Source organism: Gloeophyllum trabeum, assembly GCF_000344685.1.
Source record: "Gloeophyllum trabeum ATCC 11539 unplaced genomic scaffold GLOTRscaffold_00009, whole genome shotgun sequence".
In the NCBI taxonomy this organism is placed as follows: Eukaryota; Fungi; Basidiomycota; class Agaricomycetes; order Gloeophyllales; family Gloeophyllaceae; genus Gloeophyllum; species Gloeophyllum trabeum.
Window position 1 is genome coordinate 36,265 of NW_006920418.1, and position 25,612 is coordinate 61,876.

The 25,612-nt window shown below is 54.1% G+C and overlaps 9 protein-coding genes across 9 annotated transcripts; 4 read left to right on the plus strand and 5 right to left on the minus strand.

Moving 5' to 3' along the window:
- Window positions 1–61: 61 nt before the first annotated feature.
- On the minus strand, window positions 62–1,831 carry GLOTRDRAFT_116643 (uncharacterized protein). Its single transcript, XM_007869075.1, has 7 exons — window positions 1,695–1,831; window positions 1,550–1,582; window positions 1,380–1,455; window positions 1,241–1,320; window positions 997–1,182; window positions 523–931; window positions 62–471 (listed from the first exon to the last, which is right to left on the minus strand). Exons 1-7 carry the CDS (start codon window positions 1,728–1,730, stop codon window positions 236–238), a joined length of 1,056 nt encoding a protein of 351 aa, XP_007867266.1. The 5' UTR covers window positions 1,731–1,831; the 3' UTR covers window positions 62–235.
- Window positions 1,832–2,377: 546 nt separating this feature from the next.
- On the plus strand, window positions 2,378–3,246 carry GLOTRDRAFT_130286 (uncharacterized protein; the record flags this gene model as incomplete). Its single annotated transcript, XM_007869076.1, has 3 exons — window positions 2,378–2,457; window positions 2,738–2,832; window positions 2,882–3,246. The coding sequence occupies 3 exons, from the start codon at window positions 2,378–2,380 to the stop codon at window positions 3,244–3,246; spliced, it is 540 nt and encodes a 179-aa protein (XP_007867267.1).
- Window positions 3,247–3,728: 482 nt separating this feature from the next.
- On the plus strand, window positions 3,729–5,122 carry GLOTRDRAFT_77744 (RNase P subunit p29-like protein). The gene is made up of 5 exons (XM_007869077.1): window positions 3,729–4,137; window positions 4,205–4,359; window positions 4,412–4,513; window positions 4,567–4,876; window positions 4,932–5,122. The coding sequence occupies exons 1-4, from the start codon at window positions 3,776–3,778 to the stop codon at window positions 4,782–4,784; spliced, it is 837 nt and encodes a 278-aa protein (XP_007867268.1). The 5' UTR covers window positions 3,729–3,775; the 3' UTR covers window positions 4,785–4,876; window positions 4,932–5,122.
- Window positions 5,123–6,436: 1,314 nt separating this feature from the next.
- On the plus strand, window positions 6,437–7,637 carry GLOTRDRAFT_43895 (isopenicillin N synthetase; the record flags this gene model as incomplete). The annotated part of the gene is made up of 4 exons (XM_007869007.1): window positions 6,437–6,661; window positions 6,716–6,826; window positions 6,872–7,201; window positions 7,242–7,637. 4 exons carry the CDS (start codon window positions 6,437–6,439, stop codon window positions 7,635–7,637), a joined length of 1,062 nt encoding a protein of 353 aa, XP_007867198.1.
- A 3,060-nt stretch (window positions 7,638–10,697) lies between these two features.
- GLOTRDRAFT_25998 (uncharacterized protein) lies at window positions 10,698–11,023 on the minus strand (the record flags this gene model as incomplete). The annotated part of the gene is made up of 2 exons (XM_007868988.1): window positions 10,698–10,862; window positions 10,919–11,023. Coding segments are annotated over 2 exons (270 nt in total), but the record flags the coding sequence as incomplete, so codon positions are not given.
- Window positions 11,024–12,327: 1,304 nt separating this feature from the next.
- On the minus strand, window positions 12,328–13,857 carry GLOTRDRAFT_77747 (NAD P-binding protein). The gene is made up of 4 exons (XM_007869078.1): window positions 13,616–13,857; window positions 13,006–13,551; window positions 12,727–12,949; window positions 12,328–12,665 (listed from the first exon to the last, which is right to left on the minus strand). Exons 1-4 carry the CDS (start codon window positions 13,651–13,653, stop codon window positions 12,438–12,440), a joined length of 1,035 nt encoding a protein of 344 aa, XP_007867269.1. The 5' UTR covers window positions 13,654–13,857; the 3' UTR covers window positions 12,328–12,437.
- A 1,428-nt stretch (window positions 13,858–15,285) lies between these two features.
- Window positions 15,286–16,617, plus strand: GLOTRDRAFT_44523 (glycoside hydrolase family 16 protein; the record flags this gene model as incomplete). The annotated part of the gene is made up of 7 exons (XM_007869057.1): window positions 15,286–15,440; window positions 15,490–15,654; window positions 15,738–15,935; window positions 15,992–16,226; window positions 16,280–16,370; window positions 16,425–16,481; window positions 16,544–16,617. The coding sequence occupies 7 exons, from the start codon at window positions 15,286–15,288 to the stop codon at window positions 16,615–16,617; spliced, it is 975 nt and encodes a 324-aa protein (XP_007867248.1).
- A 127-nt stretch (window positions 16,618–16,744) lies between these two features.
- On the minus strand, window positions 16,745–19,770 carry GLOTRDRAFT_139382 (uncharacterized protein). The gene is made up of 3 exons (XM_007869079.1): window positions 19,741–19,770; window positions 17,145–19,550; window positions 16,745–17,075 (listed from the first exon to the last, which is right to left on the minus strand). The coding sequence occupies exon 2, from the start codon at window positions 19,247–19,249 to the stop codon at window positions 17,159–17,161; it is 2,091 nt and encodes a 696-aa protein (XP_007867270.1). The 5' UTR covers window positions 19,250–19,550; window positions 19,741–19,770; the 3' UTR covers window positions 16,745–17,075; window positions 17,145–17,158.
- A 432-nt stretch (window positions 19,771–20,202) lies between these two features.
- Window positions 20,203–22,463, minus strand: GLOTRDRAFT_62332 (uricase). Its single transcript, XM_007869080.1, has 9 exons — window positions 22,227–22,463; window positions 22,161–22,178; window positions 21,953–22,107; window positions 21,769–21,898; window positions 21,539–21,693; window positions 21,299–21,424; window positions 21,107–21,237; window positions 20,432–20,470; window positions 20,203–20,302 (listed from the first exon to the last, which is right to left on the minus strand). Exons 1-9 carry the CDS (start codon window positions 22,414–22,416, stop codon window positions 20,269–20,271), a joined length of 978 nt encoding a protein of 325 aa, XP_007867271.1. The 5' UTR covers window positions 22,417–22,463; the 3' UTR covers window positions 20,203–20,268.
- Window positions 22,464–25,612: the final 3,149 nt, after the last annotated feature.

Consider the following 25,612-nt stretch of genomic DNA (forward strand, 5'->3'; position numbering starts at 1 on the left):
CAGTCGGCATAAGTATATCGCTCTTCGCTCGCAGGAGATGCATTCTTCATGCAATAGACAAGCTCGGGAACAAGGAGACACGGTATTTTCCGTCCAGTCCATACTAGCAAATATATACTACACACAAGAGGAATCCACAGTAAATGTCGCAGATATCTTTATATTTATAGGTCCATTATAGTACACCTCGTCAACGTCCACCAAGAAGATGCGTGCCATTCCACTCTTAACCATGTCAGCTGAATGCATCCCCATCCCCCCTCTGCCGCTTTCGACTCCTTTCAGACTCATGATCAGACTGCGGCATCGCCAGTCCGTCGTGATGCAGGTACGTCGGAGTCGGGTGCGGAGGAGGAGGAGAGGGCTGGGAGTGCGACGGCGCAGCGGAGAGGAGCTCGAGCCACGACATGTCCGGGATCTCCGGCATGGGCGGCTGATGCGCAAAAGGGGCGCTCGACGAGGTTTTCGCCGCTGAAACGAATAATAAGCGGATGTTAAATGGCCAGCCGAGCTCGAGCATACCCGCGAATTTGGAGATGTGCTGCACGTCCGGCTGGTGTATCGGCCAATCGAACTGGGGCACTGCAGGGCGCATGCTCGACGACGAAGGAGAGAGCCCGAGCTCGTCGAAGGCCAGCGAAAGCGGGTTCCGTGCGGGAAACCCGGGGTGGGTCAGGCGGGGAATGGCCATGGTGGTCGACTCGGAGTAGGACGGCGGCAAGGTGGGGAGCCAAGGCTCTTGGTGTGGGGTTTGGGCGGCGCTGGCTTGGGCTTGAAGGCCCGCGAGCCAGCGGATGGTCTCGAGGTCGGGGGTGAAGGAGGGGTTGGAGGAGGGGGGCGGTTGGGGGAAGGCGGAGCCGCGCTCGGCAGAGAAGGGGAAGGAGAGGGGGTTGTGCGGCTGAGGGGCGTTTTCTGGAGGAGACGCGAGGGGCTGAGATTCGAATCAGTATAGGTTGACAAAGCTGCAATTAGGACTCAGAAGGCGATTGGTGTTACCTTGGATTCAGGGCTTTCGGATGTGGCAGTTGTGTTTTTCACCTTTGCTTTCGCCTTGCCTTTTGCCATCCCAAATTTTTTGTTGTCGCCTTCATGCGTATCTTCGTCTTCATCTTCTTCGTCTTCGTCCTTAGCGACGTTGTCCTTGAAGTCTCGTGGCGAGCGTACTTCCTTCGAACCTTGGAACTTATTATGGAAAAAACTTATTAGCGCCCATTCGCGACGACCAACCAGAGGCACGCACACTCATGCGTCTCATGACAATGTCCGACAGATCGTCTGACGAGTACTCGTAGCATTTCGTCTCCCCGGTCTTGGTACGCTCTGTCCACAAAACTCAGTCAACCCTCCCTCTGCAACACGGGCGCTAAACAAGCACGCACCGAATATGACGACCGCGATGTCGACCGAACACAGCACGCCCAGCTCATACGCCTTTTTGAACAGCCCGTTCTTCCTCTGCGTAGACCAAGTAAATGCGGCAAGGGACGCGTATAGGGTTAGTTCCCTAATCCTCGATGCCAAGACATTCTGGGGATCAAAAATAGCGCACCTTTTGGAATGTTATCGAGCGATTGCGTTCGGTCTGGGCGCAAGGCGATGCATCAGTTCCTTCGTGCCTCGAGTTCTGGGATGTATACGAACCGCTCGCTTGCGAGGCAGGCGAGCGGGAGCGGGGGAGGGAACGTGTCGCGTACGGTGATGGGCTGTATCTCAATCTTTCTCCTTCCCATCCTGAGTGGCGTCGCGACCCGGTTGAGTCCTGCTTGAGTCCTTGAAGGCTACTGGATTTGACGACTTGGACGTCGACTGTCCGGACAAGCTCGAGTGCTGCGAGATGGGGTTGAACACAATGTCGTCTCCTTGTGGGAGGCTGCGGACGTTACGGAACTAGCCGGAGGGCCGTTTGCAGTGGCCCACTTCGGCGGCAGTCTTCAGTTACTCAGGTCTCTGGTTTCATTCACAACACAAGAGACGACCTGACAGGCTCCAACGCAGCATGGATTCAGCAGTCGGTGCTTTCAAATATGTCTAACCCGGATCTGTCATAACTTTCTGAAAATCTGCAGGTTGGCGCGCATTATTTCCTCTTCAACCCGGGAAATCCGGCATGCGTACCGACAGCTTTCGGAGGGAACATAAAATACAGATATTTTTGGACTTGGATATGAACAAGGGAGCCTTCGACGGAACGCAGGGGACCCTCAAGTTTCCGATACAAGTAGGTATACACAGCTTGACGGAAAACGTGTGCAGAGCGCCGTCTTAATGAGGACTCCATGGCCATCCACAAGCCGTATATACCAAGGAGCCGTTTGACTGCTGTGGATAAGACTCCCACCTGCTTTCTGGCATCGTCTGCGCTTTTCTTACTATTGACATGTCAATTCAGTCCACGCTCTCGAAGAAGCATAAATCGAAGATCAAATCCTCCATCCCCAAACCCTCCAACAAGATCCTGTTCGCGGCGCGGGCCCGCATCTTTCACGCGTACCCCATATCCAGTTATTGACCGATTCTGGTTTGGAAGGCGCCTTGGTTGCCTCCCGAGACAACAGCAAGGATGGAATATTCTACTATCGGATGGTCGATCTGGCTGGAGGGCGAGGCGTGATTTCGGCGCAGGAGGGGCGCGCTGGGTTAGAGTGTTCCTCCGACCGACCATCTTTTCTGTGGTTTCCTAGCAATGTAAGCTAGTACGGTTGGCTCGTCTTTTCTGCGGCGTTGACCAAGGATCCAGGGATGCAAGTTCGGCTTCGGTTTCGCCCGATGAACGCGAGGCGGAAGTCCTTCACAGCAAAGTATCGACGGCGCGCGAAAAGAGCGAGAGGCCAGGTGCGTGCTGCCTCCCAACGCAGTAATTCTTTGTCTTAGTGTCCCGCAGGCAAGGCAAGTGCTACATTTGTAGAGCCGCAGTGCAAAGCCCCAGGAAATGCGGTGGGAGGCTTACCCTCGCCGAATGCCGGGCTGTCGTGGACGGCGCTCTTGAACCAGCTGCAGGTGATACGTGTGGACAAAAGCATCATTGGGCATGACGTCGCGCATCCTCCTGCCTCTGTTCCGCCGCCCCCTCCTGCCCTACGGACTCGTTCCGACGAGAACCTCAGTGCTGGAGCGGGCGGTGGGTCAGAGGATCAAGAATGCCATCGAAAACAGTATCGAAGCCATCCCGGAACTCGTCAAGAATGTGCTCACGACGTGCCCTGGTGTATCAATGCCGCCGTGTCCCACCCTACCCGCCGGCTCTGAGGAAGCAGCGGTTGTTTTCGTCGCGGCCACGACATGGGCGAGTTGACTGCATCTCCTGCCTTGTCTGAGTATGTTCAGAGAATGGGTACTGATAGCGACAATGACTTTGAGGATGTCAGCGAAGAGGAGTGGGATTTGTTGCCTGATTCGCTCGGGAGTAAGAAAACATGCGATAACGACGAGGAAGGGTGGGATTTGTTGTCTGAGGATTTACATGAATGATGTATTTGCGACTTCGGTTGAATCGGTGTTTGCAGTCCGAGATGAATCCCCTGTCCTTGACAGAAAGCTTAGGGTCTAGTTTTTATCTGTTCCGGCATGTGATCATGAGCAAATGGGCCACCAACTGTTTTCAACAAATGATGTCCGTCATTCACCGATGACTAGAACTTTGCGAACGAAGCCACACCCGGACTCGGATGATCCCGAGCAGCACAAGTGCACAGCCGCAAAAGTCCGAACGGAAACTACGAACTTCGAAAGCCGTTCCGTACGAGTCCTAACCTTGGAAGTCGATGCATACGCAGAAATGGCACCTCCTTCGGGCCAGGAACTAGTCGTCCTTGACGTGACCGCAGTAGCGTCCCGCTCGAGGACTCCCAATGCCCCGGTCAATCCCTACGCGCCACTTGCCAATCGCCGATTGACTATCACCTCCACAGCACCTTTCACTCCGACCTATGTCCAGTCGCACCTCACGACATCTGATCCAGCCGGTACATATGCATCCCGTATTTCCGGGAAACAGATTATGCTGGAGAACCCAGCCAAGGAGAGTAAGGCGAAGAAGGAACGGGACGAGAAGAAAGCGAGACGGAAAGAAGCGAAGGCAAAGGCTGGGCAGGGGTTGCTTGCTGTGCAGAGAGGTCCTTGGAGGCTGCACAAATCTCAGTCAAGGCTAGTCGGCATTGTATTGGCGCGCGACCGTTCGTTCACGCTTTCGCTTCGACGCCTCCAGATTTGACCTCTTCCTCCCGCTTCATCACATGTGGTTAGGGTACATGTCCGAGCTACACAATCTTCCTCCGCGGTCCAATGCCCGGTCAACACCCAATGTTTCCAACATGCACGCGAAGCTTGTGAAGGCGGATTTTCACGGCTCGCTAATCACCGGTACGCAACTCTTCACCTAGTCCCTTGACCATCCGTTATATTGTGACATCAGTCGGCCAGGCGAAGAACCCTGCTCTTATTGGGTTATCTGGAATCGTCATACTCGAGACTGAAAACGCGTTCCGCGTAATAACCCAGCGAAACCAGGTCAAACGTATGTCGTACGACTTGGATCATGCTCGCTCGGCCAATTCTGACACCCACCAGTACTCCCCAAACGGAACTCCATTTTCAAACTCTTCGTTCCTCTCCACTCTACATTGCCGACTACCGGCCAGCCATTGTCATCGTCGACGCTAACAATCGCTCAGACCGTACTGGATATACCGCATCTCGAGTTCGAGCTCTACGGCAATCAATTCTGTTTTAGGTCCTCGGAACGTGCAGCAAGGAAGTTCAAGGCGAAGGAGAGCATAGAGTTGTAGTCCTCCGAAATGGACAACCTTCATCTAACCACTGCTGGCGAGTCACTTGCGATTTTCTTCGCATCTTCGTATTAGCTGGTCTTCAGTATTTCGTGAGTTACTTCCCCTCCAACGGATAAAGATCCAAATAGTGATCGTTATGTCCAGTATGGACTCAGCAATCAGCAATGTCTGACGGCCTCCAGTTGTAGGAACAATGTCGAGCGGATTGGCCCCAAATATCGTGCGTTGGAGGAGACGCCGGACGTTGAATCTAGATGGTTACGTTTCGATTCCGTGAAAAGCAGTTACAGACGGTTTCTAAATACAGTGAGCCGAAGTCAAGTCAAAGGGTGGCGCTCGATCTGCCAACGTGCATTACATAAGGGAAATACCGCTCCTGAACCGTTGCTCCTTGAGTAGGAGGCATGAACGGATGCCTTCTACTCCCCTGCCCAAAGCCGTCGTTCTCGACGAACGGAACACTCGCATATAGCAGTTGCTTCTAGGCGCTGAAGCGTTTGCTGCCACCTCTACCTCGCCCACTGGCAAGTATAACCAATCGCTGGTCGCCATTCGGGTTCTTGGCTGGTTCCTCGAGGACTTCTGGGAGCTGGCACCACGGCATTCGTTCGGATTGAAACCCTATTTGTGATTGGTGACTGAGATATTCGCGTGTTATGGTGTAGAGGAGCATGAGGAAGCCGGACACGCGAAGGTGATACAGCTGGGACTCAGATACACTCAGCCGCTTCTGCGAGAGCGTGTGCCGCTTGCATCGAAGTGGAATTCTCCCCATTCTCTCGATACCCTTGGGGAAGATATATTACACAAGATGTAAGCGGCTCCAAAGACGAAATCGGACGCTAAGCTTCATGTGTGTGCATAACATGACTATTGCTCAGCGAATCATTCCTGCTAATGGACTTAGGCTCTGCCAGAGTTCGGCAAAATGAATATTCTTTGCTCTTGCAGCTAGACCTCGTCGCTGAGTCAAGTTCCAAGTTGATCCTGAGGTCCGGACATATTGCGCGGCAAACAATATCCCCATACCATCCCTCCCAATCGTCAACTGATCGCGCTGCGCTCAGCATGCGCACGCGTTGCCGACAGGTCCAGAGCTGGAAGGCTTGCTGAACCACTTCTTAAGGACCGCCAGCTGGCAACGTGTGGAGGCTCTGCTGTTTCGCTAGAGCTGTTGTCGCTTCATCACGCACGAACAAATAGAGTCTCGTCCTAGTTACAGTCAAATCAGATTTCTTTGGAGTTGTTTCGCGTATCGCGCTCGGCGCTCGCAAAGTAGCTTTGCCCTCGGTGAGTCGAATTACTCCTAAATAATCGAACGCCGAATGATTACAGTGAAAATCGGAGCGTCAGGCCAGGATAGTTTTACTCCGCTGGCTCCGAGAGTCCTGTACAGGCAATGATGGGACGTACCACTTCGACGTTATACCCTGTGTCTTGCCGCCGGCAGGAAGGTATTCTCTCGGTACGGCAACCCATAATATGATACTGTATACTATTCTCGGTTGTCCCCGCTATCTGGTTCTTCGAATAGCCTCGAATGAAACGACGATCCACTATCTCAACGGTACACAAGGATGCGCGATATTTGTCAGGCTAACGCTTCATATAGCAGGCCGTAGGATGGTTGACCCCACGGCCCTGTCGATATGTCACAGACATCCACCATCGAATCGAATGCTACCGTATCGACACTGCAGCTGCAGAACGGCCAGATAGTGTCCTACAAGTCGAACGTCGCGAAAGACACGGGAGAAATACCCATCATTGACATCAGTGGAATCTTCAGTAAGGACATCGAGGATCGCAAGGCGGTGGCGGAACAAGTCCGCGAGGCTGCATCCCGCATAGGGTTCTTCTACGCTGTTAATCATGTGAGTGTCGCAAACGCTTGTCTTTTACTTGGCTCACCTGGATTTCGGCCCTAGGGGATTGAAGGAAGGTACAAGGAGGATACGTTCGAGCAGGCGAGGCGGTTTTTTGCCCTTCCTATGGAAGAGAAAATGAGCGTATGGACGGGGCTTGTGCCTAACGAGTATGTGGGGTACCACCCCCTGCAAGGCTATAACCGAAACCAGCGAAAGTACAACGGTCTGTGCGCCTGTGGGCGACTACCAGAAAGTAGAAACCGTACTGACCGAGCTTTAGACCTTAGCGAGGCATTCAACTGGGCCTACGACGCACAATACGATCCTGCCGCTGTGGATAAGGAGAGACCTTCTATCAGCATCTGGCCAGATGGTCTCCCGGGCTTCAAGGAGACGTTGTATGCATATCATACGCAGCTACTAATGCTGGCGCGCAAGATGACGCGGATGTTCGCCTTGGCGCTGCGTATGCCTGAGGACTACTTCGATGAGTACGTGAAGAGACCGGAAGCGGCTATGCGTATTTTGCATTATCCTGAGCAGGAGGTACGTTTGTCGGAAGACAGAAAGGCGGGAATATTGATAGCAACCTCTTTCATTGCAGGCCCCAGCGGAAGAGCAGAACGGTATCGGAGCCCACACAGACTTCGAATGCTTCACGATGGTTACCCAGGACGACTGCGGGGGACTCGAAGTTCTCTCCAGGTCCGGGGACTGGGTCAAAGCCCCTCCAGTACCTGGTGCTCTTGTCGTCAACATCGCTGACTGCTTCATGCGCCAGACGAACGATTTCTTCGTATCGACCGTCCATCGTGTCATTAACAAGAGCGGGAAGGAGCGGTACTCGTGCCCGTTCTTCTTTGGGTTCGATGTGCCCAGCTGCGTGTCGAAGGAGAATCCCATGAAGTACCCTGTTATGACAAGCGGGGAGTACTACAAGTTTCGGGTAGACCGAGCAAAGAGTAGCGGGTTGGGCAACTGATCCCTAGTCCCGGGAATTGCTGGGGATACAGTATTGTTATTGTATGAGGCGCTCTCGCTTCATTAGATGTGTCTGACTAACATATACAAGTTGTTTGCTTGTACTTGCTTTCATCCCTTCATCCACCCTTGAACTTGAAGGACTTCGATTTAACTATGTGATAATTCTGACAAGGGTTTTGCGCGCAGTGAACATTCGGTGGCGCGACGCGCTCGAGGTCAGTAGTCAAGTACCATCCGCGAGAGGGAGGAATCGTTCAGTGTCTATCTTGGATCTCTTATACAGGCTCCTCCATGCATTCGACAATGGCTACTAGGTAATATTACAGGTATAAAAATACGGAACCATCCGCTTGTCTCGCGGCCACGGCTCCTGTCGTGATCTAAGGAATTGGTCCTAGTAGGGAGTATGCGGTCAGTGGATTCGCAGCCCCCGTGACTCTCTTAAGGTGAACGCCTTACAAGGCGCCGAATCAAGTGTTGACTTCGAATAGCTTTACAGCCCTCGGGTCCTCGAGATCTGCGAACGCAGACGGGTACCTGCGCATCCTGTACAAGTGAGTTACACGTTGAAATGTGATTGGTTCGCGGATCGGTATCTCCACGTAATGTAGCGAGGCTGAAACTATCGTGAAGGAACGCGGAAGGCTTGTCGTATCGTCCCGCAGGAGCTTGACGAGAGACTCAGAGACCCTGCACCGGAGAATCGGCGAATCATCATCCGTGAGTGCATAGAAGCGCGTGTTTGACATCGCGAGAGAGAGATAGGAGGGTCGTGTAGCAGCAGCCTGAAACGATTCGAATACTTCGAGTCTTTGCCCCAGTTTTCCAAGCCAGGCATCCGCTCACAGTGTGGCACACCAAGAAATCAAGCAACCGATTACAGCATGGCCCATTCTGGATGTACAGTATAAAGTATTCCAGGCGCCGCGAAGCTTCCCAGAATGATGCCTTACCAAGCGCATCGTCCACATCTTCATGGATCGGGGATCTGCAAACAAAAGCATCGGGGTTGTGCAAGTCGCAGAGCAGCATGGAGGTTCCAGGTGGCCCTGGCTCTGGGAGGATCGGCACGTCGTACTTCGTCCACTAAGTCTTACGTGAGATGCACAGCTTCAAACCTAGGAGAATCGGTGGAAGACATACACTCACAGTGATCAGATCCCAAGCTCAAATACTAGTATGGGATCCGACAGCTGAGGCCAAGTGAAAGCAGAGTGCTTGCACTACCGGAAAAAAGGCAGAACGAGCTCCATTCGGTACAGATATTGTCAGAGGCGGTTTGCAGATTGATGCCGTGCACATTATTGGATGTAAGCCGAAGATCGCACAAGTTCGGAAATGCTGTCCGTACCTGTGGGAGTTACTGAAGGGCAAGACCGATACGTAAGGTTGAACGATCCCGAGGTCGGTCATGTTGGCCATGGGTAGAGTGAATCCATTCGTGAAATAGTACGAGAACCAACAGACTTTATGAGCAATTCTTCGAGGGTATCCCGACAGGGACGCAAGAGAAGCCAGATGCTTGACCAATTCTCGTCTCCTAGGCGCAAATGGACTCTTCGCAAGGAAGGCTAGCAGTGCGCCAGCGCATCCCCAAGCAGTTCTACGAGCTTCCGCCCATCCAAGGACACCAGTTCCATGCGGGCTGAATACGCAGCAAGCGCCTTGCCGAAAGTATATAAGGACTGCAGGTGCTCTGTTCCAGACAGATTGAGCAAGGATATGTTAACGAAAGATTCTAGGAGGGGTGCAAAGAGTGTCGCCAGGAACTCTGGCATATCTTCACTGGACTCGTCTGGGTGAGCCAAGCCTTTAGCCCAGTTCTTCGATATCATCGAGAACTTCGATAGTGTGATAGTGAAAGTGTAGCGTCTGTCTACGTAGGCGGCCAGGATGGATCGCGGAGCATGGAGTGGCAGAAGCAAACCGCCTTTGAAAGAGCCGTCTCTCCATAGAAAATGACCTCTTGGACCATTCTTTGCCTACACACATCTAGCAACGCGGAGGTGGTAATTGACAAACATGCAAGATCTTGCATATCGAGCAATGTTAGTATCATGATGCGGGCATCATAGCTTCCGTGTATGAGACTGAAGAGCTGCATTGGAGTCGGACTACTCGCCAAGACATGTCAGTGTCAGGCTTGATTAGTAGGAACGGAATGGAGACATGCAGACATACTGACGGCAATCGGTAAGGGTTGCAACGCGATGTGGGATGAAGGAAGCTCTAATGGTAAGTCTAAGCACTGAAACATGCTGTCGATACAGAAGAATGTTACGGACTTGGAGTCTTATGGGTCCAAGATCCTGTCAGCCTTGAAAGTACAGGCTGTTCGCAATTTAGGACGAAACTAAGGAGAACAGATGAATGTGATGCAAGCGGGACGAGGCGCAAGGACAGAGTATCTCGCTTGTCTCAACACCCTTAGGCTTAAGAAGGCCTTGCTGTTTCGGACAGCTCGCCGGACGGACGGCGAACTCGTTTGGGTCACAGCGTTCAGGAGCTCACCTGAGGCCCTGAAAGCCTCACACGCGAGAAACACTTTTGAAGCAGTCAGTACATATCAAGCTGATAAAGCCATCAGCCACCGTACATGGTAGGTGGGCAGGAATCGTGGAAATCCATCCAAGTAGAGCCTGGGCATGGGCGATGACGATCGGAGTATTTGATCTGCAAAGCTGTAAATTATCCAGCGCTCACCCTCGTCAACCTCTGCACCTCGACCTTTTCTGTATCTCTGCTGTCAAGTGCATCTCAGGGGCCCATTCGCGAAGCGAGACAGAAACCCAGGGACAGTCTTCGCTCTGAAATACCTACAACTTCGCCGTTCTTACAATTTCCATAGTTAAACAGTATCTTCACCGATAACAGCAGCTTGTAATGGAATCGCTGTACAGGGACGGAAGTCCAAGGTAATTTAGTTGAGTGCGCTGCAGGCGTCGGTCGCGAGACAGTTGCTCGGGTTCGCCCCAGCAAGAGTAACCACATTCCCAAACTGCATCAGGCGTTGAATCAGCAGAGAAACTATGCGGAGCACATGACGACAGTCTACCTCATCCCAAGTGCAAATGCCTCGGAGGTAGGCGCATTGATAGCCTCTGAAGTAGTTAATCAAGACACCTGCGTCTCCGTTGAGATCGTCCGGGCAAGTGCATCCGGTACTGGGACATGGGGCATAAGCTTCACAGTTCCCTTGCGGAGTATTTTGGAGTCGGCCGCTCTGTATCGTCCGAATGTCAAAGACACGGTACGGTAGTATAGCGAATATCTACGTACGACGTCGCTCCACGCGCAGGCACCGTTGGGATACGCGCATTGGTACCCGGGGAATATATTGATGAGAATCCCCCATTCGCCGTAAGAGTCGGCTGGACAGATACATCCTGCGAGCGTTTGATTCGCTGCCCAAACGAGAGGTCCAGGAACCGAGCGTTGGGCGATCCCAGTGGTATACGCTTCGGTGCCTGAAAGCGTTAAGAGAGGAGTCATGGCAAGAAGCATCTTGGAGAGCTGGGAGAGGGACGCCATGGTTAACTTGAACACACCGTCACCTGAACAAGGGAAAACCTGGGGTGGCCTGCAGGCCTTCTATGCCAGGGATTTTATGTCGTTCCGTCCAGACATCATATCCGCCGAGTGTGCTCAGCTTAGCAGCGCCTCGGCCTTCTTAATGCACCCAGGCACGCTGTCTTACGAGACCTTGATGTTGAGCGCTGGGAAGCCGAGGATTGTCCTACATCCATTTATTCTGGTCGGGCAATAAGTTTCGGTACCGAGGGGTCGATGAACTTGGTGGTGGTGCGCCGTTCCGCCGAAGTGCAAGTTTAGAAGCCCTAGTAGGGAGGCATTTGCGCCATAACGATACCAATAACGAGCCTGCCAGAATCCGCCCTCGATGCAAGTCGAGGATAATTGGGAACTCCAGAGACCAGTGGGGGACATTGTGCACCTTTCCCAGCCATGTCCGAAGTTACGAAATGATCAACTTCATGAATCAGACTTGAATGATAGCAGTTCAGACCTACGAATATTATCTGTTCCGTCGGCAATCTGGCCAGGCACCATAGAGGATGTGAGAGGACGGACGTCACGAAACAAAGGTCAGGGGATGATGAGAAGAAGTCTGAGGAAAGGGACATGTCGAGCCGAGAACACTGATTCCAAAATCTGAACAAGTGCGATGTAGTTGCGAAAAGCGAGAGCAGGGACTCGGAGATAGCGAGACTTTAGCTGGGAGGCGCAACGCCTGCGAAACTGTCCGGACGATGGACGGCGGGACCGGCCATTCCGAGTCGTAAAGGGCCTCTGAACTCTGAAGCCAGTGCCGCTGGCAGTGTGTCGACCATCACAGCATGTTGCACCTGCAATTAGACGAGTTCGAAGACTCTGAATGTATGCAGGTAATCAGCGGAATCTCGCTGCGACTAGAAGCGTAACGCACCGTCGACGCGGTATGTTCCACCAACAGCGGGATTGCTCTTAAGTCCCAGCAACTCGAGCAAGGAAAACCGAAGATACGGAGCGGACGATGATAGACTCGAGCTCGCGATTCTGACCCATCTGAATCAAGTGGGGCGAACGAGATGCTGTGCGGAGCAGCAAAATTCGAATATTGAAGATTGGGTACTCCTGACGACACCCCACTAGGAAATTGCGCCTTCCCACCCAACTTCCAAGCAAGCAGCTCTATGCAAATGGTATCCATTAAATCCGTGAAAGCAGTCATCGATCCGTAATGATACATGATACACGTCAAATTTTCTACACGCCCTACAACACGCTAAGGCTAGGCACTTCAAGGGATGGCACCGAACTGCTTCGCGAGGAAGAGCAGGCGGTTCATGGTGTCGACGATCATCTTCTCGAAGGGCGTGAACGTGATGCCGAGCTCGCCCGTCGTCTTGGACGTGTCGATCTTGAACGGCGTCGACTCGAGGTCGACCTTGGTGATGTCGACCTCGGGGAGCTTCTCCTTGAGGAAGGGGAAGTTGCGCACGACGACGTCGACGATTTGCTCGGGTTTCTGTATTTTCCAATGCAGTTAATTTTATGTATCGGTGTGGGAAGAAGCAGGAGGAACGAACGTAGGGACCGCCGACAAGGAGGTAGCGCTGGCCCTTGGCGACGTCGAGCTCGACGGCGCGGAGGTGCGCGAGGGCGACGTCACGGACGTCAACGAAGAAGGGGAACCCTATTGCGGGGACGCCGTTCTTGAACGTGCCGTTGGCGAGGCCAAGGAAGAACTGGCAGGACATGTTGATGTCCTTCAGGGACTTGACGGGCTGGAGGGGCGGACCGTAGGTGCCGCTGTACATTCGCGATTAGCGGTCCATCCATCCCCAGAAGCTGCGTTGAAGACATACATGGGTGCAACGACGGAGCCCGCCCAGGAGGGCTTCTCCTCCTTGATGAAGTTCCAGAACGTCTTCTCGGCGAGCGCCTTGGACGCCTGGTACGTCCAGCGGTGCTCAGTCGCGGTCTTGCCCTCCTCATACGTGATGTCGTTGAAGTCCGCGGGCGTGAAGACCTTGTCGGGGCTGACCTCCTTGCGCGCGTCGGAGACGGCGGCGAAGGACGAGGTGAACACGACGCGCTTGATGCGCGGCTCGAGCTTCGTCGCGCTGAGGATGTTCTTCGTGCCGTTGATCGCCGGCAGGAGGATGTCCTTCTCGTTGTCCTTGGGGTTCCAGTGCGTGGGCGAGGCGATGTGTGCGACGATGTCGACGCCCTTGATCGCCTCGTCGTAGGCACCCGGCAGGGTCATGTCCTCGACGATCGCGTACTGGAAGGCATCTTTGTGCTGCGGGAAGGCGGATATCCAGAAGTCGGCCTTCTCAGCTGAACGCACCGTGCCCTTGACGGTGTAGCCGGCCTCGAAGAAGGCAAGGGCGGTATGGGTCGCAACGTACCTGCAGACAATGCAGAATGTAAGACACGGTGTGGGCTCACGAGCATACGACGACGTATACATACCCTGTAATACCGGTGATGAGGACGACGCCCTTGGACATGGCTGGCTGGTTGGATGAGATGAGATGAGATAGGATGGGACGGATGGGATAGTGGTCTCTGAGGCCTCGACCGATGTCTTATATCCTCTGTATGCCCTCTATGCCGTACATCTTTCGTGATCTGAGACCTACCAAATAGGGGCTATGGATGGACATTCTTGTTGTCCGGAGCGATGCCTCATCACTGGGAGAACAGCTTTCGACACGTCGCGATGCAAATCTAGGCTTCCATATCAATCCGTATCAGACTATATCAGAGCGGACGCATCGTGCAGTGCAGGCCTGACGGGGACGTGCGGCGGACTTGCGGCCGCCACATCCCCTACGTTCGAAAGTCAAGCCGGGGTGGCGTTGAACAGATGTACTGTTCCTCAGTGATCTGGACTTTCATACTCAACAGTGGTGAGAGAACTAGCAGTACATTCACGATTTTAGAAGCAGCCAAAGGCCCAAAGGCGTCCCGTTGTTCAAGGATCAATCAAGCAGAGTGAAAGACGCCGAATCGCCGGCAGCGGCAAGGCGACGCGTCTTTGGCGGCAGACGCCACCACCACCGGCGAGCTCGAGCTTGAGTTGCTAACAAAGATCGATTGCCACAAAACATCACCCGAGGTCTCCTTGGGAGTTATCGAGCTTTGTCAGACTGAATCGGTCAAGTCAGACAGTTTCGCCCGATCCGGATCCTTTGTCGACCTCGTCCGAGAGTTCTACTGTACAGTGACTTGGTCTGAGGTGTCGAACTCCTCACCACCCCATCGATTGAAGTTCCAATGCGAAGGGATGAAATTAAGGTATATCACTGCCACCATTATCTTAGCTTCCGCGCCAAGATGAAATCGGTCATCTCGTCGATCCCGAGATTCATGCCGGAATTCGTGTAAGGTATGTCTTCAACTTAAGACTACGGTCTCCCCGCATCCGGAGTCCGCGAGGGTCTATCCTGGAACTTACGGTGTCTACTAGGATAAGCACATTGGAGATGAATTGGAAACTGATATGTTGGTCGGTCCTTGTCACCGATCTCAGTCGACCGCTAGGGAGTGACGGGGAGGGTGACGAGGAACGACTCGTCCCCCTTTCGATATTCTCTGTCCTGCGGAACGGGATTTAGGAACTGAAACCCGGATATCACACAAAGCACCTATTTAAGTCCCGGGGAACAGTGCACTGCACCCGCTCTTTATCGCCTTTCGTTCCTCTGCCTCTCTAACCTCGTGCAACGGCTCTGGATCTTTGCTTCGATACTCACAAGTGCTAGACATCCCTCTGGTCTGACAGCCCGTGTGGTTCTGTGTTGGTCCAGCTGAGGAATGCCTGGAACCGCAGCGAAGCACTCTGGCTGAGATATACCATTAGAGGAGATATCTCGCGTCGGACATTCCTTCGCTCGCTGCGCCAGCAAATCCACTCAGGTCAGGGACCCATTCACCTTCGGGCCTTCCTCGGACGATCGACAGCCGGTCCATGCGTGCCTGTCATGCAAAGACACGGTTATATTTACGCATGCCCTTGCTGCCTCAGCCATTTATTTGAGCCTCTTCCCCCTCTCTCGCTCTGACTGCCACGGCACGTTCGCACTTCCGCTCTTTTCTCTTTGTCTTTCCTTCGTTCACTCGCAGTTCGCGGCGTTGCTATGATTCTGGTTACTGCGTTCGTCTCCGTAGCATTGGCCGCCTATGTGCGTGCCACCATCCCGGGTCTGTACTACCTCTCGGACTACCACGTCGGCTCCGAGTTCCTCAAAGCCTTCCAGTTCCAAGCCATCGCAGACCCCACCCACGGTCGCGTGTGAGTACACCCACCTGCCGCTCGACTCCCCCTTCTCACCTCGGAACAGAAACTACGTGAATGAGTCCATCGCGCTCGCCAAGAACCTCACGTACGCGTCCTGGGACAGCTTCGTCATGCGCGCGGACCACACCACCGTCCTGAACGCGAGCGACCCGGGGCGCGACAGCGTGCGCATCATGTCCTATAAGACATACACCACGCACGTCGTCATGTGCGTACTTCCCCATCCCTCCTTGTATCCCTCCCTTCTTTCCTCCTTCCCGGACCCTACCTCGAAACTAAGCTTGTTTGTAGCTTCGATATCCGGCACATGCCGCAAGGCTGCGCGACATGGCCTGCCGCTTGGGAGACCGGCGCGAACAACTGGCCATACGAGGGCGAAGTGGACATCCTCGAGGGCGTTAATGACGTCGCGCCCAACTCCATGACCCTCCACACCGGCCCGGGGTGCACCATGCCCGCGACGAACCGCACACAGACCGGGTGCGCTTGGTTCTCTTTTTCAATCTGATCTCGGTTGGCCTGATTTGTCATTCTGCTTCTCATAGGACGACTGAAACGACCGATTGCAATGCGTTCGACAACTACAACGCCGGGTGCGGGGTCTCAGCGCCGAGCATGAACAGCTACGGGCCCGCATTCAACGAGAACGGCGGGGGGTGGTACGCCATGGAGCGCACGAACGCCTACATCAAGATATGGTTCTGGCCTCGCAACGACCGCTCCGTCCCCCTCGACGTCTCCCTGCCCATCGCGTCCCCAATCATAGACCCCAAACTCTGGGTATGCCTTCCTCTCATCTGGACAGGTACTGTTATTCATCCTTTTCTGTACAGGGTACACCCACCGCGTACTTCCCGAACAGCACAAGTTGCGATCTTGCCGAAGAGTTCGGCGAGAACAATATTATCATCAACCTCACTCTCTGTACGTCGTATTGGATAAAATGACATGGTAGTGCTTTGCTAACTACAGTGGAAGGCGGCGACTGGGCGGGCGCGGTCTTCAATTCCGATGGATGTCCAGGAGACTGCGTCAGTGAGTACATTCATATACGTTAATTTGGACGTTCGCTGTATCCGACGCCTATTACTCATCAGCCTACGTCGACGAAAATCCCGCTGCTTTCATCAATGCGTACTGGGACTTGGCTTCTGTCAGAGTTTACGAATGATCAGCCCGACATGGTTTCATGGCTGCCCTAGCGAAGCAATCATGATTCCATCCCTCCCCTGACAGTGACAAGACGCACACGAGCAGGAGTCAAATCTGACGTTTCATTCGAGACAACTCTATTGTCACATTAGTCGAGTACACTACACTACATAACTCATTCCAATCATTCGTATCATGTTGTACAGGATCGTATCAATCTTTATGGGGAAAGGGCCGTCCGATGGGAGAAGGGGGCTTGTAATACAGGTTCGTGTCAAGCATCAAGGCAACGCAGGGCAGTCGAGTGGCGAAGCTTAAAGCATAAGGGAGGCGGAAGAAAAGCACATACACGTGAAAAGGGATCGTCGAAATCCTCGAGGTATTCATCCCGCCCCCGCATCCTTACGATGCAGACGAGGGAAGAGAAGAAGCAGGAAGTCGGCTATATCCACGCCGCGAATAAGTCATTAAAACCAGCTGGACAAAGAATCTAGGTTTAGCTCCATGAACCTCAGTCGAGCACAAAGGAAGAGGATGGGTGCGTACCCATATGACAATATTTAAGGATACCCAGCAACAGTCGGCGCGCTCATTCTTCTCATGCGCTCCGAGATGTTCACTGTCCGTCTGTCTCCGTCCTCACCATCTCCGTCGGCCACCGCGTTCTCCTGATCTTGTCGTTGCCCTTGGCCCCAGAGCGGAGGTGGAGCATTGAACGTCGGCGGCGTGGGGCGGCTGAGTTGCGGCCTCTTGCTATATTCAGGCTGAAGCGTCTGGCTTGCTAGCCTCTTCACGCTCGGCCGACCACCGTGGTGTCCGTCGTTTTCTGACTGGGCGGTCCCCGGCCGACTACCGGCATCCTGCAAAGCATTCGCAAGCGAAGACGACCCTCCACTACCGCCGCTGCCGCCGCTCATAGCCGACCCTGGCCTACTTCCTGCAGCATTTGGCGCTTGAGTATTCCTCACATCCGCTCCTCCGCTACTCCCGCTCATGTTATTCGGCACAAGACTGACGTTACCAGCGATCCCTGTGACAACTCCCACAGGCGGCAACCTCAGTCCCTGTCCCTGTCCTCCTCCCGGCCCTTGCTGACCACTCTGCTGCCTGGCGCGTTTCGGCACAAGGTTCAGATTCGTCAGTCCTTTCCTCGCCAATACCGCCTGTTCGTAACTCTTAAGATCATCCCTATCAGCAAAGTGCAAAGCCGTCCTCGTCTGTCCCTGCTCCCCATCCTGTCCAGGAACGACGAGAGGCTGCAGTAGTGTGCGGTTCACGTCCCCGAGCCCGGTGGGCGTCTTCACGCTCGGCAAACTAGCCACGCGACTCAGGCCCCTCTTCGGCGGGCTCGGCCGGCCCAACAACCCGCCGCCATCACCGCCAAAGATAGGCGTCCACCCGCTGCCGCCGGTAGAGCTCAGCGGCGTGCGCATGTACTGCTTCCAGAAGTCCCGCAACTCCCTCGTCTCCACCTCGCGCGTGCTCGGTGTCTTCATGCTCGCGCCCGGTGTTGGCTCGTTCTCACCTCCCTGGCCCTGCGAGTTATTTATAATCCCGTTCATGCTTTCCCCGCTGAAGAACGGCGGCGCGTCGTTGCTAAGTCCGGCGAGGACGTTCGGATCATCCAGACTCATCATCCCGAACGCACTGGAGAACCCCCCCTCGCCTTCGTGTTGCTGCCCACGTTCTCCGTCGACGCTATTGCTGATGGAACTAGAGTGTGAGTGATGCGCCGAGGAGTGATGGCTGTTCACCGAGGGAGCGCGGTTCGAGTATTCGTGGTCGGAAGACGACGGAACGGAGCCTTCGCGGCCGTGCGAGCTCGTGCTCTCATAGTCGTACGTAGAGTCGTAGTCCCCGCTATGGCTCGTCGCGATCGAGTGTCGTCTATCCCGGTGAGTGCTCATGTTGTTCAGCAGCGACGCGACCGAGCCCGGATGCGCGGACTGCTGCGACACGGGTCTCGCCGCCTGTTGCTGCGCGTACTGGTTGTTCGCGTAGCCCATCTGCGGTGGCGGGACGGGGGACACGCTGTTCGACCCGTGGTCTTGATGCCTCGAGCTCGTCGAGCTGGTGGACGAATACAGAGAGTGCCGACTGTCGCTCCCCGCCAGGCTCGTGGTCGACCCGTTCTCGTAGTGGTGCCGCCGCGACCCGAGGTCCGCATTCTGTGCATACGCCTGCAGGTCCGGCTGGCTGGACGAGTGCTGCGGCCATGCCGCGGTCGAGAGAGAGAAGCGAGCCGGGTTCGTCGAGGTATTGTCGGCGTAAAGTCCAGGCATGACTCCCCCTCCGTTTGCGGGGAGTGAGCCAGCGGGTGGGGGAACTGGCACGCCAGCTCTTCGTAGCAGATCGGCTTGTGCACGATAGCGCATGATGTAGTCGAGTCCGGCTGCGCCATTCGGGGCAGCCGCGTCGTAATCAGGAGCGGCGCCTGCAGCGGCCCCGGCTCCAGCTGGATAAAGAGGTGGGAATGTGAATTGCTGCGTCACCGTGGCTGGGGCCTGCTGACCGTATAGCTGGTCGAGAGACATAGAGGGCAACATGACGTTGGGGTTCGCCAGGCCAGTCCCCGGCGCGGGGTTCAGGTAAAAGTCGTCCTGATATCGCGGGGCCCCAGTCAACGGGTCGAACCCAAAGGCACCCGCCATACCAGGCACGCCGACGCCTAGGACATCGCCAGGCTCGTGGCGGATCTGGTGTCCAGGGCCGACAGGGGCGGTTTGCCTGTGGAATTTCACGTAGGTGCAACGGCACTTGCGCTGCACGCATTTCGAGCACGGGTTCGCGCCGTCGCAAGGTAGCGACGACTGGACGCACTGGTCGCAGGCTTGCTTGGATGTCGTGGCGCGGCAGGCCGCTGCAGAGCCTTTCCGCCGTTGGTTAGGCGCTGATGTTGTTGGAGGTTTTTCGTTTGCGTGACATTTGTTGACGTGTCGAGAGAGGAGGTCACTGGGTGCATGTCATCGCGTTAGTGTGCGAAAGTGAAGATGGCCTGGCAGCACTGGTGGAATCGCCGCAAGTCTCGTATCAATTCCGCGTCATGATTTGACCCGCGACTGCTCTCAGGCTTTGTCCCTTCTCTCGCGACGTCGCTTCCACCAGAACCTCCAGCGGTGCTCGAGATATCACGAAGACTCACCTTCTAGCGAATTGATCACCGCAGTGCTGGCACTTGTACGGCCTGTCTCCGGTGTCTGTGCAATACACGGGTAAGCCCTCTTGTCGGAGAGGAGCGGGAGGGTGGCGCCGAGTCTCGAGGGTGCAACGGAGCGAACCCCACACTCCAAGATATTTGTATTAGAAGTGGGACTCACGGGAGCGCATATGCCGCTGGACATGCTGGGGGCGCGTAAACGTCGCCTGGCACACGGGACACTTGTGGTCGCCGCCCATGGTAGCGTCGGCGCTGTCGGGAACGGTGTCGAGGAGAGAGGCAAGCTGGTGTCGTCCGAGTGGAGCAAAGGTCTGTTTGGAGCTAGCAAGCAATGCAAACGCAACCTCTTCTCTTCTCCCATCGTTATGACATTCCATCTTCTTTCGGGGGCTGCCTGACGTCACGAGGACCCCGGGCCACCCGCCTTCCGCTTATGGTCATGCGTCTAATTACATCACTTCTTTGAATTTGTATTGCATTGCATGCTGCTGTCTATCGTCGTAGCGAAAGCACCTATTTTCTGGTAACTGTAGCAGTAATCAATCCACTGAACATCGGCAGAATGGCATGAAATAGAGGAAGCAAACCGCGCAGGACAAGACCGAAACAGCACCCAAAACAGAAACATTGACGTCATCAGTATATTCCCCATTTATCTTGTGAGAAGCGCACTCACCTCGGTGCGGCCAACGGGGTGAACACCTCCGCCTCGGTCCTGTCACATGGTCAGCATCACTGCACTCTGGGGTATTGCGAAAGGGTATCAAAGAGGGTAGAAACTTAGCATGGTGGCCGTGGCCGTAGAACTCCTATCGCGACGCATCGATAGCCAGTACCCGAATAGCAACCAGACAGACATCCCAGACGGACGAAACGCGCCGGCCAGAGCGAGACCGAGCATCCGATTCCGTGCCGCCGGTAAATAAGTGGGCACCGAGAGTCCAGACTCGACGAGGATGACATCCACAAACGTTATCACCCTTGGCACCAGTCCCGGCGGTGACGCGGGCTCGAAGGGCTGGATTCCCGGCGGTGACGAGATCGGCGTGAGGAATGCACGTCGAGGAAGATGCAGTCCAGACTGTTTTCAGTGGATCTGCGCGACCATGCACGCCCGAGAGATCCCTCGCCGACGATCTACGTCAAACGTACCGCCGGCACCCAAAATGGATCATCAAGAAAGCCTTGACAAGTCTTCCTGGAGCGAAGAGGTAGAAAGAAGTTGACAGCGCCCGCAGTCGAAGTATAAACCGCTGGGAAGGCACCGGCAGCATCGCAGAAGCGTGTAGTGCACCCACACCGCAAGAGAAAGAGCAGATGGAAACGAAGGCGAAACGATCAGGACGCTCACGGAGTCACATTATCCACCCCAATGTACCGCATATCCACAGGTACGTAGTGCTTGTTCGGCAGCTTGTAAGTGACGGTGTTGATGTACTGGTCTTCATTCAGTAACGTCTGCGCCATCTTGTAGAGAGTGGCCTAGCAAATAGGGAAAACGCCCCAATCAGCATACAGACAAAGTTGTGACATGCCGACGTACCTGAACGCTTTCGCTTTCGTCGGTAGCGAACACGTCGAGCGTAATCTTTCGAGCAAGGTCAGCAGCGAAGTCAGCATCCCAGACGTCGCCCTTGCCGGCGGAGGAAAGGGTAAAGGACTTCAAGGTCTATCAAAGATGTCAGCATATATATCTGTTTCTCCGATAGGCAGACGCACCTGATAAACCACGAAGAGAACTAGTCAGTCAACTGCAGCAGGGCTGAATCACGTTGGACTCCACCTTCTCTGAATCCTTATATTCCGCGGGGATCCTGACTTCCCCAAATGCGTACTCGAGATCGACGGACGTCGAGAAGATGCGGTCCGGGACCTCTAGAAGGGTGGTGAATTCATCGCGTACGAAGTCACGGAAGGCGGAGCCGGTAGACTTCAATACTGAAACGGATCACCTTGTCAGCCCGCAGTGACCCAGTATGCGTTCTATGCGGCGCAGCCGGGTTCACGGCTCACCTAACAGGTCCCGCATCCCGCCTCGGACGTGCGCCACCATTTTATCTTTCCCTTTGGTGCCGTCGACCTCGACAGAGACGGTTTGCTTATCATCTCCGTCGCGATAGAAGGAGTGAGGGTGCGGCGTCGACTGCAGACCAAACAGATAAGATATCGGTCGGAAGAATGGACGGACAGCAATCACCTGGCCTTGTCCGCTAAGCGGAATCCTAGTCCACCTAAGCCTTTCCACGTCCACGAATGCCTTGTGCAGATGCGGGTACTTGGAGAGTAGGAACGTCGCAATATGAAGAGCAAAGCGCGTGGGATGAAGAACGTGCGGCGATGTCTTCGCGATGTCTGTACAATGTGGATCGAGATCTGCCTCCCAAGAGAGTCAACAGGGGACTTACAGTAGGTGATGTTCTTGACTGAGGACGATCAGCATATAGCGAACATAGAATCACAGAATGACTTACTGGAGTCGGTAGCTACTACCACAGAATTGTCCGCCTTGGTATAGCTAGTTGCGATGTCGCCTTCTACGAGCGCTTTGACGTTGTATTCGACGACATGGTGCGTCGATCCTTCGCGAACGACACGAAGGACGCGCACGAGGTCCTTCCCGTAGCGAGCGTGGCTGAGCGTTCCCGGTTCGGTAGCCGACATAGTGGATTCGTTGTGAGTGGAATTGTCTCTCAATGGGTCAGTTGGCAAAGGATGAGAGAGGTGCTGCAAAGATAAGCAAGACCTTAGACGACTTGGTCTGGGTCCTGTTCGTCGCGGGCCGAGCAATCAATCAACGGCAGTGTAAGGTGATAAGATAAGATTAGATATACCAAGTGGAAGTCTGATCCCAACGTCGGACGGAAAGTGTGGCTATATGCGCGATTATAGTGTCCCCTCCAGTCTGGCAAATACATGGGATAACCGGAAGGTAGTCCAGGAACATAGCACAGGTACCGCAGAATTGGGCCCTTGCAAGTCTCCCGAAGGCGTTGCTCGCATACGATGGAACAGGCGCACTGTGAATCAGTCGCATAAAGGGAGCCGATGCATCCGAAGCAAGATCAATGACCAAATTTGTGGACCGTCAGTTATTGAATAGGATATCGCCAACAGACTCCAGAGAGGACGTAGTGCTGACTGTCAAGCGGCAGCATCCAGCGCAGCGTGAAGGGGTCGTTTGAGAGGAAGGAGGAGGGAGGAGAACGGGGGAAAGATGCGACCCGAGAAGGAACGAGCACGAGGCTCTTATATACCCTCAGCTATGGGCCCACAGAGAAGCACAGAGAGCGGGTTGACGTATGTCAGGAGTGAAAGGAGCGTGAAGGATACGTGAGAGGCAGTCAAAACGCCCAAATTAGGCAGGGCGACTTCCAGGAAGAGGCAAATGGGTTCAAGATCCCATTAAAGACACTCCACAACGCCCTTTGTGGTGGCACCCTCAATGTGATCACATGTATACCTGCGTTATGCTCTCGGAAAGTCGCTCACCCGCTACTCTTGCCGCCGTCTACCCTTCATTTATCGTTCTCCCCACCGAGTTATCATTTGGGTACATCACTGCTCGTGATAAACACAATCCGGAACTGTCTCCAATAATTCACGTCAATCAGACCCAAAGAAGAAAATGCGTGAATCCCGCTTCTTCCCTCTCTTCTTGACGACGCGATGGCACTTGATAGGAAGACATGGTTGGTCCCGCAGTACTCTCCTGTGTCGCAGAGGACTCACAGCGAAGGACGTGGAGACGGTATGGGCTCCTGTACTGTTCCGCGTCTCGCTGAGACCTGCGAGGAGAATATTACTCTAATCCTCTCTCGCCTGGATCACGTACTTCCCGCTCCGATGATGAAGAATCCGCATCCCCGTTTATCGCGAGTCCCTGTGAGAGTCGGAGAAGTCCCCTGACATATGTATCACCGAGGAAAAGATCCTGGGCGCCCAACATCGGTAGTTCAATGACGCGAATTCAGTATCTTCCTGAAACCCAGGAAGTCATTGAGTCAGATGCTGATAGGCAACGTATCCTTTTCGACATTTGCCAGGCCTATAAGCCAGACGTTGCGTCTTCCTGATTTCCTCCCGGATAGCGACCATCGTACTCCTGCTCACTGGGGTTTCAGCGCCTGATGGAGCCCCACATACTCGTCTGACAGGAGGTCCGTCTATACCTCCATCTTCTCCGTAGTGAGATTTTTCTTGTACCTACTGTTAGTTACCTAGTAGCAAATTGTTGAGCTTGCCTCAAACAGTTTGGACGCCCTACGTGGTTGATGGCGTAAAAGACGGTTCGGGACCCGGCCTTGCGGCTCTGTTCAAACGCAGGGAAATATATTGTATGCACCTTGCGCGCTACGGAGCATATGATGGGAGCGACCTGACTCTGAGATCTCAAGTTCTATCCGTCGTCTCTTCACCCTCGTCTTGGGTCACTGGATGTCAATGCTTCAGCTACTATTGTACGCTTTCCAATATAAAGGTTGTTGCACTGACTTGCAACGGTTTAACACAGCAACGCAACATCTAACTTCCATGCTCCAATTAGGCAACCATCAACATGTCATCAAGCCGAGTCGACTCATGCATTTCAGGTGCGCGCATCAGGCTCGCAGCACACTTACGTGCACTGACCTTCCCGCCTGCTTCCTTCGATTTCTCTGCTCGCTCTAATCTTCTCAAGTTCGCCGTGGGTGCGCCGGAGGCGGGCACACAGATGACAGTGATGGGTAAGAATTCGAGGATTGAATTCGACAGTACCAACATCAGCGAGTTGAAGAGATACCCCTAGCGCTAGTGGCTCTCTCTGATTTCTTCATAGTCGAGCACAGATCGCGTACATGTTCTCGGTCTTATTTGTAGTCCAGTGCCCGTCCTTTGGGAGGGGTTCTGGCACCCCCAATATGCGGACCACTTCTCGACCAACCGGCACAACCCGGCATGCCATGTGTGGCTTTAGTGGCGCCACTACTGAATGAGGACTTGTCTCACTCGAATCAACTCTTGAATCCGTCAGGCAGTAGTCAGACTCGAGAAGCGCCGGCTATCGCCGGCCGTATACCTTGCGACTGGACTCTTGCTTCGGTCCTCTTTCTCTGCATGTCTATAGTAACATTGTACCACCCTAAGGTCAAAGATTTCAAGTGGTTTGAAGCATAAAATGGTAGGCTGCAGTGTCAGCGAGGAGCATGAGCATTCCACTGGATGCTTGTTGCCACAAACAATCACAAATCAATAAAGTTTCAATAATTGAATTCTCAATGTCTGGCATCCTTGCCAGAGCCTGGCAACACTAAGGCAGTGAGAGACTTCCAGAGACAAGAGCAAAGATACTGAATCCGACGGCAGTGATAGAAACTTGGGCAAAACAATGCACATGCCACAAACAAATATAAACAAATACAGCTTTGATGGCTCAATTCCCGACAAGCAGAGACCTCGCCAGTTGCAAGGTAAAGCATATGCTATATTGGGTTACAGTGCATGTGAGCTCTACCATATGCGCACCCCGATACAATCGCTGGGTAGGAGCGTGGGAGTCTTTGTGCACTCGGTCAGGCGTTATCCTATAAGACATTGTTTGGCTGGGACAAATTTCGCGGAATGCAGTTTCCGGACTTTTATGCAAAGCAGGCCGCATACACAGGCAGAGTCTCTCGGGCCGGGCCGTCGTCCGAGCCCCTGGCCGGTCCTCGGTGGAACTCAGCTACAGTTGCGGACAACCAAAGGCAACAAAATGAATTAGGACCCAACGGAAATTTTTTGGCAGGAAACTGACTTCGGATTCGGACTCAAAGAGGGTGAAAACATCCAAAAATAAGGTTGGCTTATTTTGCCCATGACTTTTTGGTTTGGCCAAAAT